The sequence below is a fragment of the Micropterus salmoides genome, unplaced genomic scaffold, assembly GCF_014851395.1.
Source record: "Micropterus salmoides isolate LMB-PRFRI ecotype aquatic unplaced genomic scaffold, ASM1485139v1 Ms_hic_scaffold_11, whole genome shotgun sequence".
Classification (NCBI taxonomy): domain Eukaryota; kingdom Metazoa; phylum Chordata; class Actinopteri; order Centrarchiformes; family Centrarchidae; genus Micropterus; species Micropterus salmoides.
Genome location: NW_024040152.1, coordinates 18,377,022 through 18,392,995, shown reverse-complemented (window position 1 = coordinate 18,392,995; position 15,974 = coordinate 18,377,022). Strand labels below are relative to the sequence as shown.

The window sequence follows — 15,974 nt, the reverse complement described above, 5'->3', positions numbered from 1 at the left end:
TATCAGAGGTTGCAAATCAACTGAAATGGACAAATATTATGCTCTCAGGAAATTTTACTGACTTTGTTTCAAATCATTGCTCATGATAAGACTAGGGTTGTAACCTTTTTAAATTGCCTACTGTTGCCATGTTTAAAACCTAGTGAGCCATGTTTCTAAACTTGCACAGGGGCCTCCTTTAAACAAGAGAAGGCAACATGTAATGTCATAGCAGCACTCATGACAAGGATGCGGGTGACTGGGAGGAAGCCAAATCCCTACTTTGGGGTTACCGCAGTGATTTCAGTTGTGCCAGGCCTTGTCTTGAATGCCCAGAGTTCAAGCAAGTGCATGTAACTTGTTCAAACTGGGGGTTCTTGGGTTGAAGCCCAAATCCTCCAATTTCCAGGCTTTTGTGATGTCTGGAGGTGCTCAAGGGCATGAGTTCTGATTATTGAAATGCTGATTCCTTGCTACATGCAGTGTCTTGCATATGTCTTGGAAACCAAGATATGGATGTTTTTGCATAATTACAAGTCAGTTTCATTAACTATTAAGGGGTGGGGAAGTCTTAAATGGGTCTTACAATACACATAACGGCGGTTTTAAAGGATGAGCAGTTCTCACAAACTGGTAAATTTATGAACAGTCAGATTCTCTCTTGGTATGAACGAAGCAAAAGCTGTACCTGGTAAGCCATTCTTTTGATGGTCTCTTCCCTCTGACATGTACAGTAATGTTACCACTCTGGTCACAAACTGCCTGCAACTCCAGTGTGATCATGGGTCCACTTTAGTGATGAGCCATTCAAAAGAACAGCTTTTTTTTGGGGGGGGGGGGGTATGCAAAATAATTGCTAGAATAACTCAGATTAAAATTTATATATCCCACCAATGTGACTTAATTTCACATTTAAACTAGTGCTACTGCTAGACCTAATGTCCATGATCTACATATACCCTTATTGAATTTATCCTCTAAACTGTGCAATAAAGTTGCATTGAATGTAGTTCATTGGGTACAACAATGAAAGAACTGCTATCATGTACAGGTTTCCTGCGTTTTACTAAAGGATGGTTGAAAAGAATCAGATTGTACTTGACATTATTCAGAAATCTTTTTTTTTTTTTTTTTTTTTTTTTTTTTAAACTTAACTAGGAAAGTCACATTGAGGTTAAAACCAATTCTACAAGTGAGACCTAGTCAAGACAGGGTCGGATAGCAGGATTAAACAAATAACAAGCAACAATAAGAAACCAATCAACATCATTAGATACAACAGAACAAACACCACAAAACAAGTCTCCACAACATGTACAACACTGAGGCACAGCAACACAAACATTTAAGTATTACATAATACCCTACATAGTACTAAGTTTAAAAAAAAACAAAACAAAAAAAAACAGGCTGCTGGGCAGGACAGGTTTAAAAAAACAAACAGTTGCAGTTGCAAAATCACATGGTTAATGACTGACAAATAAAAAAATTAGCACATCGTGCTCAAATCTCTACAGACAATTGTTTTTCTCTCTTTCTCATCACTGCTGTACCAGGTGCAGTGCTGTGACATTCGATCATTATATTTTCCTGGGGGAGCGTGCACAACTATCTGACATGGAGCAGTGAGACTGGATTCCCACCAAAGTCTGTAGACAGCAGTTGGTGTCACCCTGCATTATATCTGCGTCTTCACCAGTCTTCCCTCATCACTCCTGTAGCTGTTCATCAGTGTGGATGATGCTGGGGTTATTTCGATGAAGTCTGAGAGCACTTTAAGACCACCGAGGTCAAGTTCAAGCTGAGCGAGAATTCGAGGAGGCTACTGCAGACGGACGAAATACCAAGGTGGGTCATCTTTTGTTACAGGCTAAACATAGACGCTATTTTTATATATTGCGGTGCTTCTGACAGCCCCAACATGACTTTAAGACATCACTCTTGAGAATGGCAAACTTGTGTAACCACAGTCGTGGGGTGGAAAGAAAACGAGAGGTTCAAGCAGTGGTGTAATAGACTATACCAAGTCTACGCAGGTATAGGCCTACGCCATATACCCACTAGGGACGGTCAGAGATTTCCTTATATACCCACTTAAAATAGCGAGATGATACGTAACATCGTTTTGAGACACAACTTTCACACGTTCACTCAAATTCACCCCGTCTGTGTTGCGAAGCACTGAACCGACGTTTGGATGAGGCTGATGCTATCGTAACGTTACCTGGTGAGTGAAAGTAGCAAATACGTTATCATTAACGGAACTGTAACAACATTGTTGGTATATTGAATTGCATCTAGTACTAGTTAACTAACGTTAATTTAGTGTGTGTGTGTGTGTGTGTGTGCGCGCGCGGAGCATAGACTGTATATAAAAAGGTGTGCAGTAGTAGAAGTTGCAGGATGCTTGATCATGCATAAAAGCTGATACAGTAGGCTACGCTTGAGATGATGTGGACCACTTTTTGTGTCCTCACTGTTCATAATGTTCTGTAATGAATGAGTGTTGGTGATATAACTGCACATAGGCCTATGTTCATTGTTATTACTGTTATTGTTAATAATAGTTGCAACTTGCAATGTTAAATAACAAATGTAAGTGTGTGTGGTTTTTTTTGCACAATAAGAAAACATGCAATACAATGTAAATATAGAAAAAACATCTGCGTCAAAAAAATACTTAAGCTAAAAAAAAACAAAAACATTTACTGCATTATATTTTTATATTCTGAATTGTCACCTACCACCTGAATTTCATGTTTCCCTTTATATAAATAAAGACATTTCCACCATAAATTGGTGCAGAAAATGTCTCCAGACCCCAATATTCTGGATTGTCATATGCAAAGTGTTTTGTCACAACTCTAATCTGAGCCCTAAATGTCCCCACCACTGTTCAAAGTGACGCCCTTGCCCACCTGTAACTGTTTAGCAGTTAAAGTCTTTGCAGTGTTAATAACACATAGGCTACCCTGAGCAGTCCTTCAGAATGCTCTCTGTTACATGCATACTGTATGTATTAGTGTAGTGGTGTTTATGGGAAGTCGCTCTGGGACGATGTGTATGCATAGACAGTATATCACTGGACGAAGCCACCCCGCTGATTTGAAGCTCATTTTTGGGCCTATCCCTCTATGCAGGCTTTGGTCGGCTTCACTGTCCGATCTCTGGCTTCCCCTTGGGTGTATGAGGCTGGGAGGGGAAATCACATATATAGGCCTACGTACTACAGAAAACTAGACTATACCGCTGGGTTCAAGACCCCGGACTCACACAGGCGGCGTGTCCTCAGCCCTTTGTCAACTCACACTGGAGCAGCGGAGCGTTTAGTCTACCCCACGTAGTTGACTTGTTGTTTATTTGTAATTTTGCAAATGTGCTTCTGTTACCGATCACAGCTGTGTTCACAGCTCTGCGTACCGTTCCTACCCTCCCCTGTTCCATGCAGGGGTGAATTTACCACATGGAGCATTTCAGAATAAAAGCGTTTTGCCTGCCTGATTTTCCTGAATTGTTTAGATTTAGTTGATTTGGTAAGTTGTCCTTGATTTTTGTGCTTCGACCATGGTTAATAAGACTACCTTGTTAAATTGTTTATTTATTTTTGTTTTAACTGTGTTTATTGTTGATATACAATCGGGAGTCTGCAAAAGGTATTTTATTTTGAAAATCAACCGGATTCACCATGCCGTTCTGTGTTTGACTTCCTGCCTGGTTCGATCTGCTCTGTGGTGCTTGACGCGTCTTCCGTCAATGATAGACTGGCTGCCTATTCTCCGCACAGCGGAGCGGAGAGCCGCTTCTGGGGCACGCTGCTGTGTGTGCTGGTGTGAGCACAAGCATTGACTGTCATAGTAGGCGTATATTAATACAAGAATTCTCACATACGTCGCCGGAAGACGTTCCTTCCATGCACTCGCAGCCGGTCTCCCATCTGCAGTCCCAATCTGCTGGCACTGCCAGAAACTTTGGGCCCCATGACAAAAAATGTAATTGGGCCCCCTTTGCGCAACTGTTGTCAGCACATCTCTAGGACCTAACTGTCCCATCAAAAGCTTTACATAGGCCTAACTCTAATTAAAGGCTTGCAACTGTCTTGTTTCTTGTAGATCAATACTAGTACTAGCACAATATTTACTGCTGGTGATTTGTACATGCAAGTCTACATACAGTAGGCTATGCAGTTCACTATTTGATGCAAGATTAAAAGCCACCATAAAAATGTCCTTAAGGCAATCTTTTACAGTCTCAGTGTATTTTATAGTAAAATTAACTATCTATAGATGTCGTTTAACGGCCATAATTAAATCTAAATGAACTTATCAAACTGGACTATTTTAATATTGTCTGTAAATTACATGCAGGCTGAGTTAAGCTATACGGTTTCCAACTGTCCAGCATCCAGTACAGACAGGAGGTTGTTTTTATTTTATTTCATAATGATCATTATGTGAGAAAATAATTTGTGTTTGAATTTCTGTCATTAATATCTTTTTGTCATAGTAAAAAGAGCAAGAGAGACAGAAATCCCCACAGAGTCCCTGGAATGATGCAAACTGGCTTGTCATTAACACAGTGTTGCTCCCCTTCTTCAGTGGGACAGGGAGGGCTATGGGGAAACTGGGGTGCTGCTGACTCATGTTAGTAAGGGTGCTCCGATCGATCGGTTACCGATCATAATCGGCCGATAATGGCTTTAACTAGTTTGATCACTGGTCGCAAAAAAGGCAGGTAAGAAAAGACGATCAGATGATGCAATACTCGCCAGACAAATTTTCTCTGGCAGCTAAAATGTTTCACTACGCTGTGTGAGCGGTTTTCAAAGCTAGCTAGCACCAAAGTCCTTCTCAGACAAGAAGGAATTAATGTGCCCACATAATCATTTACAATTAGAGTTGAGCAGAATTCAGACAAGTGGAGCAACACGCAGGAGCGATCATGTGAAACTGTTGCAGCTGTGCTCATCTCACACACACGCCACCCGCAACCGGTGTTTAATAGACAGCGCATCAGGCAGAGAGACTGATGGGGCTGATTGTTCTTATGATGCTTTGGCAATATTGTTAATACACATTCATGCCAATAAAGCTAATTTGAATTGAATTGAACTGACTGATCCTTCAGTGTGAGTTTCCTGATGCAAACAGCGGCGCCACTCAATCAGCTGACTGCCTCTCTCTCTCTGTTTTCGTTATAAAAATGAGACCTTTTTCTACGTTTCCGCCTCCCGTCCAGATTAAAACGGTGAATCAGAATATGCTTGTTTGAAAACGCTGCTGACCCGAAAACAGAGGACTTTATAAAACGATGACACTCACATTTGGCTTTGTGAGTCGGTCTTATCAGTCATGCAAAGCAAAAACACGATGCTTTACAGAGTTTTAGTTTTGGTATTTTTATTAAAATATAAGTACTGTGTAAATAACACTTAACAGTTTGCCTAGCCTACTGTGCATGTCGCTGTATTTACTTTGCGACAACTCCCAGTCTGTTTTCTGCTACTTCAGAGTTTATCATCGACTCATGATACCTGTGCTCCTTTATCTCCTAAATATTTTGGCTACAGCCTTTTTGTTGCAGTTTTTATGGTTGTAGTAAATTTATAAAGATGCTGTTTGTTCTGTTTTTGTAGTTTATTCCACAGTAAAGATATATTTGTTAAGCTATAAGATGTTCACAGTAACCAGGCAAAGGCTGCTATGGTTTAAGTCTCTAACACAGATTGAGCAGAATTTGTTGCCCATGTTTCCTGGCAATAAAATAAACAGTTTTCATTTCATGATACTTTACACACTTAATACATTGTTTTTAGGACCAATTAAATAAATATACAGTATACTGTATAATGCTATATGATAAATAAAAGGCTCCAAATAGACCCAGTGATCGGTATCGGCCGATACTGCTTTCAGCAATCAGTGATCGACCTAAAAAATCCTGATCGGAGCACCTATTAGTCTGCTAAAAGGGGCAGGGACAATGATTTAATATGAATGTCTTGCTAAATGTTTTCCTGCACTGATTAAATATTGATGAAATGTAGGCTAACACTAGTCTGTAGCTAGCTAGCTTATTTCACTGTGGACATTAAGCCAACAGGTTAACACCACTCGCAGACTAAAGGCTACCCACCCTGTTTGTGGATTTCAGCTCTGCTTTTAACACCATCATCCCGGCCCTGCTGCAGGACAAGCTCTCCCAGCTGAATGTGCCTGACTCCACCTGCAGGTGGATCACAGACATCCTGACGGACAGGAAGCAGCACGTGGAGCTGGGAAAACATGTCTCTGATTCCAGAACCATCAGCATTCAAGGCTGCGTTCTTCCCCCTCTGCTCTTCTCCCTGTACACCAACAGCTGAACCTTCACTCACCAGTCTGTCAAACTCCTGTTTGCAGACGACACCACCCTCGTTGTGCTCATTTCAGGTGGGGATGAGTCTGCCTACAGGTGGGAGATCGACCATCAGGTGACCTGGTGCAGCCACAACAGTCTGGAGCTCAACGCTCAGAAGACAGTGGAGATGGTCGTGGATTTTAGAAAGAGCCCAGCCCCACCCTCCCCCATCATCCTGTGTGACTCCTCAGTCACCACTGTGGACTCCTAATGATCCCAGGAAGCTCTAAAAGAAAAGAAATGCAGTTAAATATTCAGTTAGGCCAGTACTTCCACCTAATTTAGTTCTTCATTTGCGTATCATTATAAACACTGTAATTCTATTCTTATAGCAAATCTTTATTATTATTCTTTATTTCATTTTCTTGAGCTAAGGCAGGAAATTCCAACTCTGGGTTTAGCATTAAGTTGGTTAAAGTTGGCAAAGGGTAGGTTCAACTTTTAAAAGTTGAATACAGGATCTATGACCATACAACTGGACATAAAGTTGAGCAATTCAATTCAATTTTATTTATATAGCGCCAAATCACAACAACAGTTATCTCACAGCGCTTTTCAGAAAAGAGCAGGTCTAGACCGTACTCTATGATGTTATTTACAGAAGCCCAACAATTCCCACCAAGAGCAAGCACTAGGCGACAGAGGCAAGGAAAAACTTCCTTTTAAGATGCAGAAACCTCGAGCAGAACCATGGCTCAGGGTGGGCGGCCATCTGCCTCGACCGGTTGGGGGTGAAGGAGAGAGAAAGAGTGAGAGGGCAAGAGGGAGAGAGAGGGCAAGAGAGAGAGAGAGGACGAGAGAGGAACAGAGAGAAAGAGGGCAGGAGAGGAATGGACAGAAAAAGAGGGATGGAAGGAGAGAGGGGAGGGAGGCAGCCTACACAATATACACACAGAGGTACAGACAGTAAAGGTGATGTTGCTATAGACTAAATGAAAAATGGTATAGATATGTATAGTAGTGTTAATGATAACAATCGTAATGTTAATGATTATAATAACAATAATTACAATAGGACTAGTAAGAATAGTTGTTGTAGCAGAGGGTGTTGAGCAGGAACCTGGGAGCATCAGGTGACCCGCAGCCACAGATCCAGACTCCACAGCTCCAGAGCCAGAAATACCTGCAGGAAGTGATAGGAGGAGAGAGGAGAGGGACGAGAAAGCACAAGACTACCGGAAAGGGGAGAAGTTGTGTTAGTAACATGCAATAATGGGATGAGGTTGCATACAGAGGGAGAGAAAGTAGAGGAGAGAGGAGCTCAGTGCATCATGGGAAATCCCCCGGCAGTCTAGGCCTATAGCAGCATAACTAAGGGATGGTTCAGGACTCACCTGAGCCAGCCTTAAGTCTTAAGCCTACTCTTAAATGTGGAGATGGTGTCTGCCTCCTGAACTCAAACTGGAACCTGGTTCCACAGGAGAGGAGCTTGATAGCTGAACGCTGTGGCTCCTAGTCTACTTTTAGAGACTCTAGGAACCACAAGTAACCCTGCATTCTGGGAGCGCAGTGCTCTGGTGGGGTAGTAAGGTACTATGAGCTCTTTAAGATAAGATGGTGCCTGACCATTAAGAGCTTTGTAGGTAAGAAGAATGATTTTAAATTCTATTCTGGATTTTACTGGAAGCCAATGCAGAGAAGCTAAAACAGGAGAAATATGATCTCTTTTCCTGGTTTCTGTCAGAACACGTGCTGCAGCATTCTGGATCAGCTGAAGAGTCTTAATGGAATTTTTCGAGCAGCCTGATAATAAGGAATTGCAGTAATCCAGCCTAGAAGTAACAAATGCATGGACTAGTTTTTCTGCATCATTTTTAGACTGTATGTTCCTGATTTTCGCAATATTACGTAGGTGAAAAAAGGCGGTCATTGAAATTTGCTTAATGTGAGACTTAAATGACATGTCCTGATCAAAGATAACTCCAAGATTCCTCACAGTGGTGCTGGAGGCCAGGGCGATGCCATCAAGGGAAACTATATCTTTAGATAATGCGTCACGGAGGTGCTTAGGCCCCAGAACAATAACTTCAGTTTTATCTGAGTTTAACATTAGAAAATTACAGGTCATCCAGGTTTTAACATCCTGAAGGCACATTTGAAGTTTAGCTAACTGATGAGTTTCATCTGGCTTGATCGATAGATATAACTGAGTTTCATCTGCATAACAGGGTCATTGGTAATTTTCACCAGTGCTGTCTCTGTGCTATGATGAGCTCTAAATCCTGACTGAAAATCCTCAAATAAACTATTGCTCTGTAGCACACAGCTGTTCAGCAACTGCTTTCTCCAGGACCTTAGAGAGAAATGGAAGGTTAGATATAGGTCTATAGTTGGCTAAAACATCCGGATCAAGTTTGGGCTTTTTCAGAAGAGGTTTAATTACAGCTACTTTAAAGTACTGTGGTACATAGCCTGTTGATAGAGATATATTGATCATATCTAGTATAGAAGTGCTGACTAAGGGTAAAACTTCTTTAAGCAGCCTAGTCGGGATGGGGTCTAAGAGGCAGGTTGATGGTTTAGATGAAGAAATAATTGAAGTTAGTTGGTAAAGATTGAGGGAAGCAAAACAGTCTAAACATTTATCTGGTTCTACAGCTGTTTCTAAGGTTCCTGAGTTTAGAGATAAGTTGGTGCCAGTTGAGGGCAGGTCTTGGTGAATTTTGTTTCTAATAGTTAGAATTTTATCATTAAAGAAGCTCATGAGCTATGGGAATACTTGGCTCAATAGAGCTGTGACTCTCTGTCAGCCTGGCTACAGTGCTGAAAAGAAACCTGGGGTTGTTCCTATTTTCCTCTATTAATGACGAGTAGTACGCTGCTCTGGCATTACGGAGGGCCTTCCTATAAGTTTTAAGACTATCTTGCCAAATTAAACGAGAATTTTCCAGTTTGGTAGAACGCCAATTCCTCTCAAGTTTCCGCGATATTTGCTTTAATTTGCTAGTTTCAGTATTATACCATGGAGCTAACCGTCTTTGTTTTAGTATTTTCTTTTTTAGAGGGGCTACAGAGTTGAGTGTCATTCGCAGCGAGCCTGCAGCACTATCAACAAGATGATCGATTTTGGAGGGACTGAAATGAGCATAGGAGTCCTCCGTTACTTTGTGACTTGATAATGAATTTAGAGCTGATGGAATCGCATCCTTAAATTTAGCTACAGCACTATCAGACAGACATCTTGTATAGAAATTTTTGCCCAATGGCGTGTAGTTCAGCAATACAAACTCAAAAGTTATCAAACAGTGGTCGGATAAAGAGGGATTCTGTAGGAACACTATTAAATGTTCAATTTCAATACCATGTACCAAAACAAGGTCGAGGGTGTGGTTAAAACAGTGAGTCGGTTCATGAACACTCTGAGAGAAGCCAATGGAATCTAACAGAGAGATAAACGCAGTACTGAAGCTGTCATTCTCAACATCCACATGAATATTAAAATCCCCTACAATAATAACTTTGTCCGTTTTAAGGACTAAAGTTGACAAAAACTCTGCAAATTCAGATAAGAATTCAGAGTACGGACCAGGTGCTCGGTACACTATAACGAAGAGAATTGGTTGCAGTGATTTCCAACTTGGGTGCGAAAGACTAAGAACAAGACTTGAGTTATAGTTTAGTTTAGGTTTAGAGCTGATTAGTAGGCTAGAGTCGAAGATAGCTGCAGCTCCACCTCCTCGGCCTGTGCCTCGAGGAATGTGAGTATTAATATGACTCGGAGGGGTGGATTCATTTAGGCTAACATATTCTCCATCACCTAGCCAGGTTTCAGTAAGACAAAATAAATCAATATCATAATCTGATATTAGTTCATTTACTAGTACACCTTTAAAAGAGAAAGATCTGATGTTTAAGAGTCCACATTTAATTTTCCTATTAGTTTGCACTATTGCTCTTGTGGTTTTAATTTTTATGAGGTTTTTATGCACAGCTCCTCTTCTGTTTACCTTTGATTTAAATAATTTCGATGGTCGGGGGGCAGACACCGTCACTATAGGATTTTCACTAAGTAACTCCTGAAATGGAGGAGCAGAGAAGTGTGTTAGACTGCGACTCTGCATAGGGTTTTGGGTGGGTAACTGCTGAAAAAGAAGGGCAGAGAAGTTTGTTAGACTGCGACTCTGCCTCCTGGTCTCAACTCTGGGTTCTCATGGATTTGGTCCACTAATAAACTTGGCCAGATTTCTAGAAATGAGAGCTGCTCCTTCCCAAGTGGGATGGATGCCGTCTCTCCGGATCAGACCAGGTCTTCCCCAGAAGGTCTCCCAATGATCTACAAAGCCCACATTGTTTGCTGGACACCACCTCGACAACCAGCGGTGGAATGATGACATGTGGCTATACATGTCATCACTGGTCAGATTTGGCAGGGGTCCAGAGAAAACTACGGTGTCCGACATTGTTTTTGCATATGTTCACACCGACTCAACATTAATCTTAGTGACCTCTGATTGACGTAACCGGCAGTCATTACCGCCGACGTGAATAACAATCTTACTGTATTTACATTTATCCTTAGCCAGCAGTTTCAAATAAGACTCAATGTCGCCCGCTCTGGCCCCAGGGATGCACTTAACTATGGCCGCTGGCTTCGCTAACTTCACGTTTCTCAAAATGGAGCTGCCAATGAGTTGATTGAGTTGGTTTCTCAGCGGGTGTGTCGCTGAGTGGGGAAAATCTGTTAGAGACGTGTGGGTGTGTGTCCCCCCTCCAAACTCATTGGATTTCTCAATACCATATGGATTAAGCTTACTTGGGCTGATGCGTGAGTGCAGGCTTTTAAGTGGATGTCCTGAAATGGTTTTACCCTTACACAATCCACCATACCACATTTTACATAAACACAATTTTCAAGTTCTTTAATACAAAGTTTTAACACAAGGTTATATAATATACAGGTACTAATGTTATCACAGCTGGAGGCGGCCTTATCTATTTGTTGCATTACATGCTCATACATGCTCATTTGAATTCCAACAATGTGGACTTGAAGACCCTAAATGTCACCTGACTGCAGCAGCTTCCATCAGGCAGAAATGCTACTTCCTTGCGGCTGAGTCGTGTAATAGCAGGCAATGATTGGACAGTACCACTATCCAATCATTGCCTGTATCTTAATAAAGGGGGTTGGGGGTGTCACAACTTGTCGTGAAATGGAACATAAACAGTTTTATGAGTTTGTTTGTCTTCAGAAAATAACTAATATGTTGAACTAAATATACTTGTAAATGTTTTCGTAATCATATTGACTTTTTGACTATTGAAGTTATCTTGTCTTCGACGTCCAGATGAAATGATCCAGAATGACGTCGCACGTGATGCGACGCCACCGTCAAACATGGCTGACAAAGAAAACACAAACATGGAAGTCGATAAGGAAAAGAAAAAACCCTTTGCTACCAAAGTCGAGCCAGTCTTGGACGAAGTTACCCACATAATAGGCAACCACAACAATGTCGAAGGCAAGAAACCCGCCGGTAAAAGCCGCGCCACAACGGAATACTGCGAGAAGCTGCAGGCATGGATGTGGCAGTACTACACTGGATATGTAAACTGCCAGAGCTGGCTGGCAGTGTCAGCCATGTCCTACCCTTGTTATTTACAGCCAGCCAGTGGGACGTCGACGCCACTTCTTGATATCAACTCCCAGAACTGGTACAGCAGCCCGTTTGGTCTTCCGATGTCGCCGTATCCACATGTAGGCAACTCCTCAAGCAGCCGGGCAGGTGAAGCAGCTGGCGGGGCTGCAGGGTCCGCTCAGCCGCAGCAGCCGCAGGAGAATGGAAATGCACAGAGACCAGGTAAAAAGCGGCTGGCTTTGCGTTGACCGCTTAGTGTCCACCAGGTTGTCGAAATGTACGGTTTCAGGCAACCAATTTAAGTTTGAATATGAGAGGTGTGTACTTCTTGACAGCAATGGACTCCGACTTAGTTATGCAGGCTACAGGAGGACACAATATCCACCCGAGCATGCAGGCTAAGCAAATAGTTATTAAATCATACCTAACTTGAGAATAATCTTACCAAACGATGGGTTCACCACAAAGTTCTGAAATACAGTAACATACTTTATAAGAGTTTTTGAGTGGCAGCAGTGGCTGTCTCACCAGATATGATTGGATCACTAGATCCAGGGTCCATTTTATTATTTGGTTTATTATTGAGATGGTTAGCATAGCCTATATTGAAAGCCCCATTGCACACTTTTGGAATGAACTGGAACGCAGAGTGCGAGGCTAAATCAGAATAAGTTTGGAATGACATGCTCAGCAATCACATATGTGTGTAATGCTAGGGTGTTTGGCCATATAATATGTATGACTACAATTTCATTTTGCTGTTCACCAGGTCGGGAATATAGCATTCCTTCACCTTTTCAAAGATTCCTGGCTGAAATGGTGGATTTCTTCATATTGTTTTTCATCAAAGCAACCATTATCATCAGTATTATGCACCTGAGTGGAATCAAGTGAGTTTATTTACTTTCTGTGTGCAGTTCTCAAAAACACAAACTCTTTGGATTAATATCACAGAAATATTTCCTTTGCTTTTCAGGGATGTTTCCAAGTTTGCCATGCATTTCATAGTGGAGGAAATAGATGAGGACACCTCGATGGAGGAGCTACAGAAAATGATGCTTGTTGCACTTGTGTACCGGATATTAGTGTGTTTTTATGAGGTGAGCACTCATAAAAGTTTCATGCATGTTACTCAGATTCTATACAATTAAGGTGAGACAGAACAGTGGTCTCAACCTTTTTTAATCTTTTTTTTTTTTTTTTGGAAAATATCCCACTGTGTATTTAAGTGACAGCTCAGCATTCTCCCTTCAGATTGTGTGCATTTGGGGAGCAGGAGGAGCCACTCCAGGGAAGTTTTTAATTGGACTCAGAGTTGTTACATGTGATTCATCAGTTCTGGTTCAGCCTAACCGGGTGCTTGTTGTGCCAGCAACCAATGTCTCTCTGTCTGCGTAAGTAGCTCATTTTAAAGATTATATTTTAGCAGTTTCATAATAAATGCAACCCAGTTTGTTTCTCCTGTTTGTGTTTTAATCACTGTCTTTGTTTCACTCTACAGATCAACTGTCCGAGCCTTGAACAAGAACTTTTCAATTGCCTTCTTTTTTCCGGCCTTCATCACACTTCTGTTCTTCCAGCACAACAGGACTGTGTATGATATGGTAGCTGGTACAATTGTTGTCAAGCGCCCCAGGGCCAGATGACGCAGAAGAACACAGAAAAGAGTCCTACATTAATGCTGTTTATTATTATTATTATTATTTTTTAAATGCCTGCAGAACTCAGACACTGTCCTTTCAAGGTATCGTCAGAACATGCAGGAGCATTATGACGGTTGCAGAAAGTTTGATACACATCAGTATGAACTAATTCAACTCCCTACAACTTGGGTTTGGTTTGTCCCAGACACATACTGTATTTCTGCATGTATGTCTACATGCTGCTGTCAGAATCTGTTCCTGTGCCATACTGAGGTCTTGTTTGAAGACAGGAAAAATGATGGTATCCACTACCATTTGATTAACACAAGATTTGCCTCTTTAAGTACTTTTCCAGATTAAGGGTTAATCACTCAGTATTTAAGTCTAATGCATTCATGAGATTACACCTTCAGTATCTCTTTGTATTAAAAATTTGTCTTAAGAGGTATGCTCAGACTTTTCATTTTTGAGTTGTTGACCTTCATTGCTGCAGGAGTGATGCATCATGTTCATCTTTTTCAGCTGCTGAAATACTTTGGTCCTAAGGCACGCTGAAATGTATCGACGGGAAAATGTAAACCTGGCCACAACTGCTCTTCCATTTACTCTGACTGCATGTGTGTGATTGGAAAAAGTTGTATGACACATTTTTGTGTGATTAATTGTTTTTTGCATTTAAAATTAAATGAAACCACTAATTATCTACAAGTTTGAAATGTCTGTATTTTATCAGTTTGCCTGCTATCTGGTAACTCCTACAATGTTTTGATACTAATTAAGTGTCCTCATTATTTTGCATCAACTTGTGTCGTTATTCTTGCCTCATAATGGAATATAGTTTTATTTTCTATGTCAAGGCTTAAGAAGAATTCCACATAAGTGTACTAGTCAGAGAGACACAGACAAGTGACAAATGAAAACCCAGAATGAGTGGAGAAAAACACTAAATGCAGGAGCTTCCATGCATGAGGAGTCATTGAATAGTTCGGAGAGTATAAAAACGTATGTGAATCTTAAGCTGTGGTCTTCATTGGCACAAAATCTCAACAAAAACCAACAGGATGTTTTAGATGATGTTCTCCACCACCACCATCATCAAAAAACCAAATAAGAAAATACACTGCTCAAAAAAATAAAGGGAACACTAAAATAACACATCCTAGATCTGAATGAATGAAATAATCTCATTAAATACTCCTTTCTTTACATAGTTGAATGTGCTGACAACAAAATCACACAAAAATGATCAATGGAAATCAAATTTATCAACCCATGGAGGTCTGGATTTGGAGTCACAGTGAAAATCAAAGTGGAAAACCACACTACAGGCCGATCCAACTGTGATGTAATGTCCTTAAAACAAGTCAAAATGAGGCTCAGTAGTGTGTGTGGCCTCCATGTGCCTATATGACCTCCCTACAACGCCTGGTCATGCTCCTGATGAGGTGGCGGATGGTCTCCTGAGGGATCTCCTCCTGGACAGTCTGTGGTGCAACGTGGCATTGGTGGATGGAGCAAGAAATGATGTCCCAGATGTGCTCAATTGGATTCAGGTCTGGGGAACGGGCGGGCCAGTCCATAGCATCAATGCCTTCCTCTTGCAGGAACTGCTGACACACTCCAGCCACATGAGGTCTAGCATTAAGAGGAACCCAGGGCCAACCGCACCAGCATATGGTCTCACAAGGGGTCTGAGGATCTCATCTCGGTACCTTATGGCAGTCAGGCTACCTCTGGCGAGCACGTCTGTCACACGTGCTCAGTGTGAACCTGCTTTCATCTGTGGAGAGCACAGGGCGCCAGTGGTGAATTTGCCAATCTTGGTGTTCTCTGGCAAATGCCAAACGTCCTGCACAGTGTTGGGCTGTAAGCACAACTCCCACCTGTGGATGTGGCCCTCATACCACCCTCCTGGAGTCTGTTTCTGACTGTTTGAGCAGACACATGCACATTTGTGGCCTGCTGGAGGTCATTTTGCAGGGCTCTGGCAGCGCTCCTCCTGCTCCTCCTTGCACAAAGGCGGAGGTAGCGGTCCTGCTGCTAGGTTGTTGCCCTCCTACGGCCTCCTTCACGTCTCCTGATGTACTGGCCTGTCTCCCGGTAGCGCCTCCATGCTCTGGACACTACGCTGACAGACACAGCAAACCTTCTTGCCACAGCTCGCATTGATGTGCCATCCTGGATGAGCTGCACTACCTGAGCCACTTGTGTAGGTTGTATACTCCGTCTCGTGCTACCATTAGAGTGAAAACACCGCCAGCATTCAAAAATGACCAAAACATCAGCCAGGAAGCATAGGAACTGAGAAGTGGTCTGTGGTCACCACCTGCAGAACCACTCCTTTATTGGGGGTGTCTTGCTAATTGCCTATAATTTC

At 42.0% G+C, this 15,974-nt stretch overlaps 1 protein-coding gene across 2 annotated transcripts; it reads left to right on the top strand.

Annotated features, from left to right (window-relative positions):
• Positions 1-1,521: 1,521 nt before the first annotated feature.
• LOC119897699 (protein FAM8A1-like) lies at positions 1,522-14,305 on the top strand. 2 transcript variants are annotated; one of them, XM_038711592.1, is made up of 6 exons: positions 1,522-1,827; positions 11,664-12,176; positions 12,724-12,844; positions 12,931-13,054; positions 13,209-13,348; positions 13,456-14,305. In XM_038711592.1, exons 2-6 carry the CDS (start codon positions 11,669-11,671, stop codon positions 13,598-13,600), a joined length of 1,038 nt encoding a protein of 345 aa, XP_038567520.1. In that variant the 5' UTR covers positions 1,522-1,827; positions 11,664-11,668; the 3' UTR covers positions 13,601-14,305. The 2 variants fall into 2 exon arrangements, with proteins under 2 accessions (XP_038567520.1, XP_038567521.1); XM_038711593.1 differs by lacking the exon at positions 1,522-1,827 and adding an exon at positions 6,388-6,407.
• Positions 14,306-15,974: the final 1,669 nt, after the last annotated feature.

Excerpts from the sequence above, each read along its gene's own strand:
- LOC119897699 (XM_038711592.1), top strand. The coding sequence starts at position 11,669 with ATGATCCAGAATGACGTCGCACGTGATGCGACGCCACCGTCAAACATG. Across the intron at positions 12,177-12,723 it reads TGGAAATGCACAGAGACCAG|GTCGGGAATATAGCATTCCT; the intron begins GTAAAAAGCGGC and ends GCTGTTCACCAG. Across the intron at positions 13,349-13,455 it reads ACCAATGTCTCTCTGTCTGC|ATCAACTGTCCGAGCCTTGA; the intron begins GTAAGTAGCTCA and ends TTCACTCTACAG.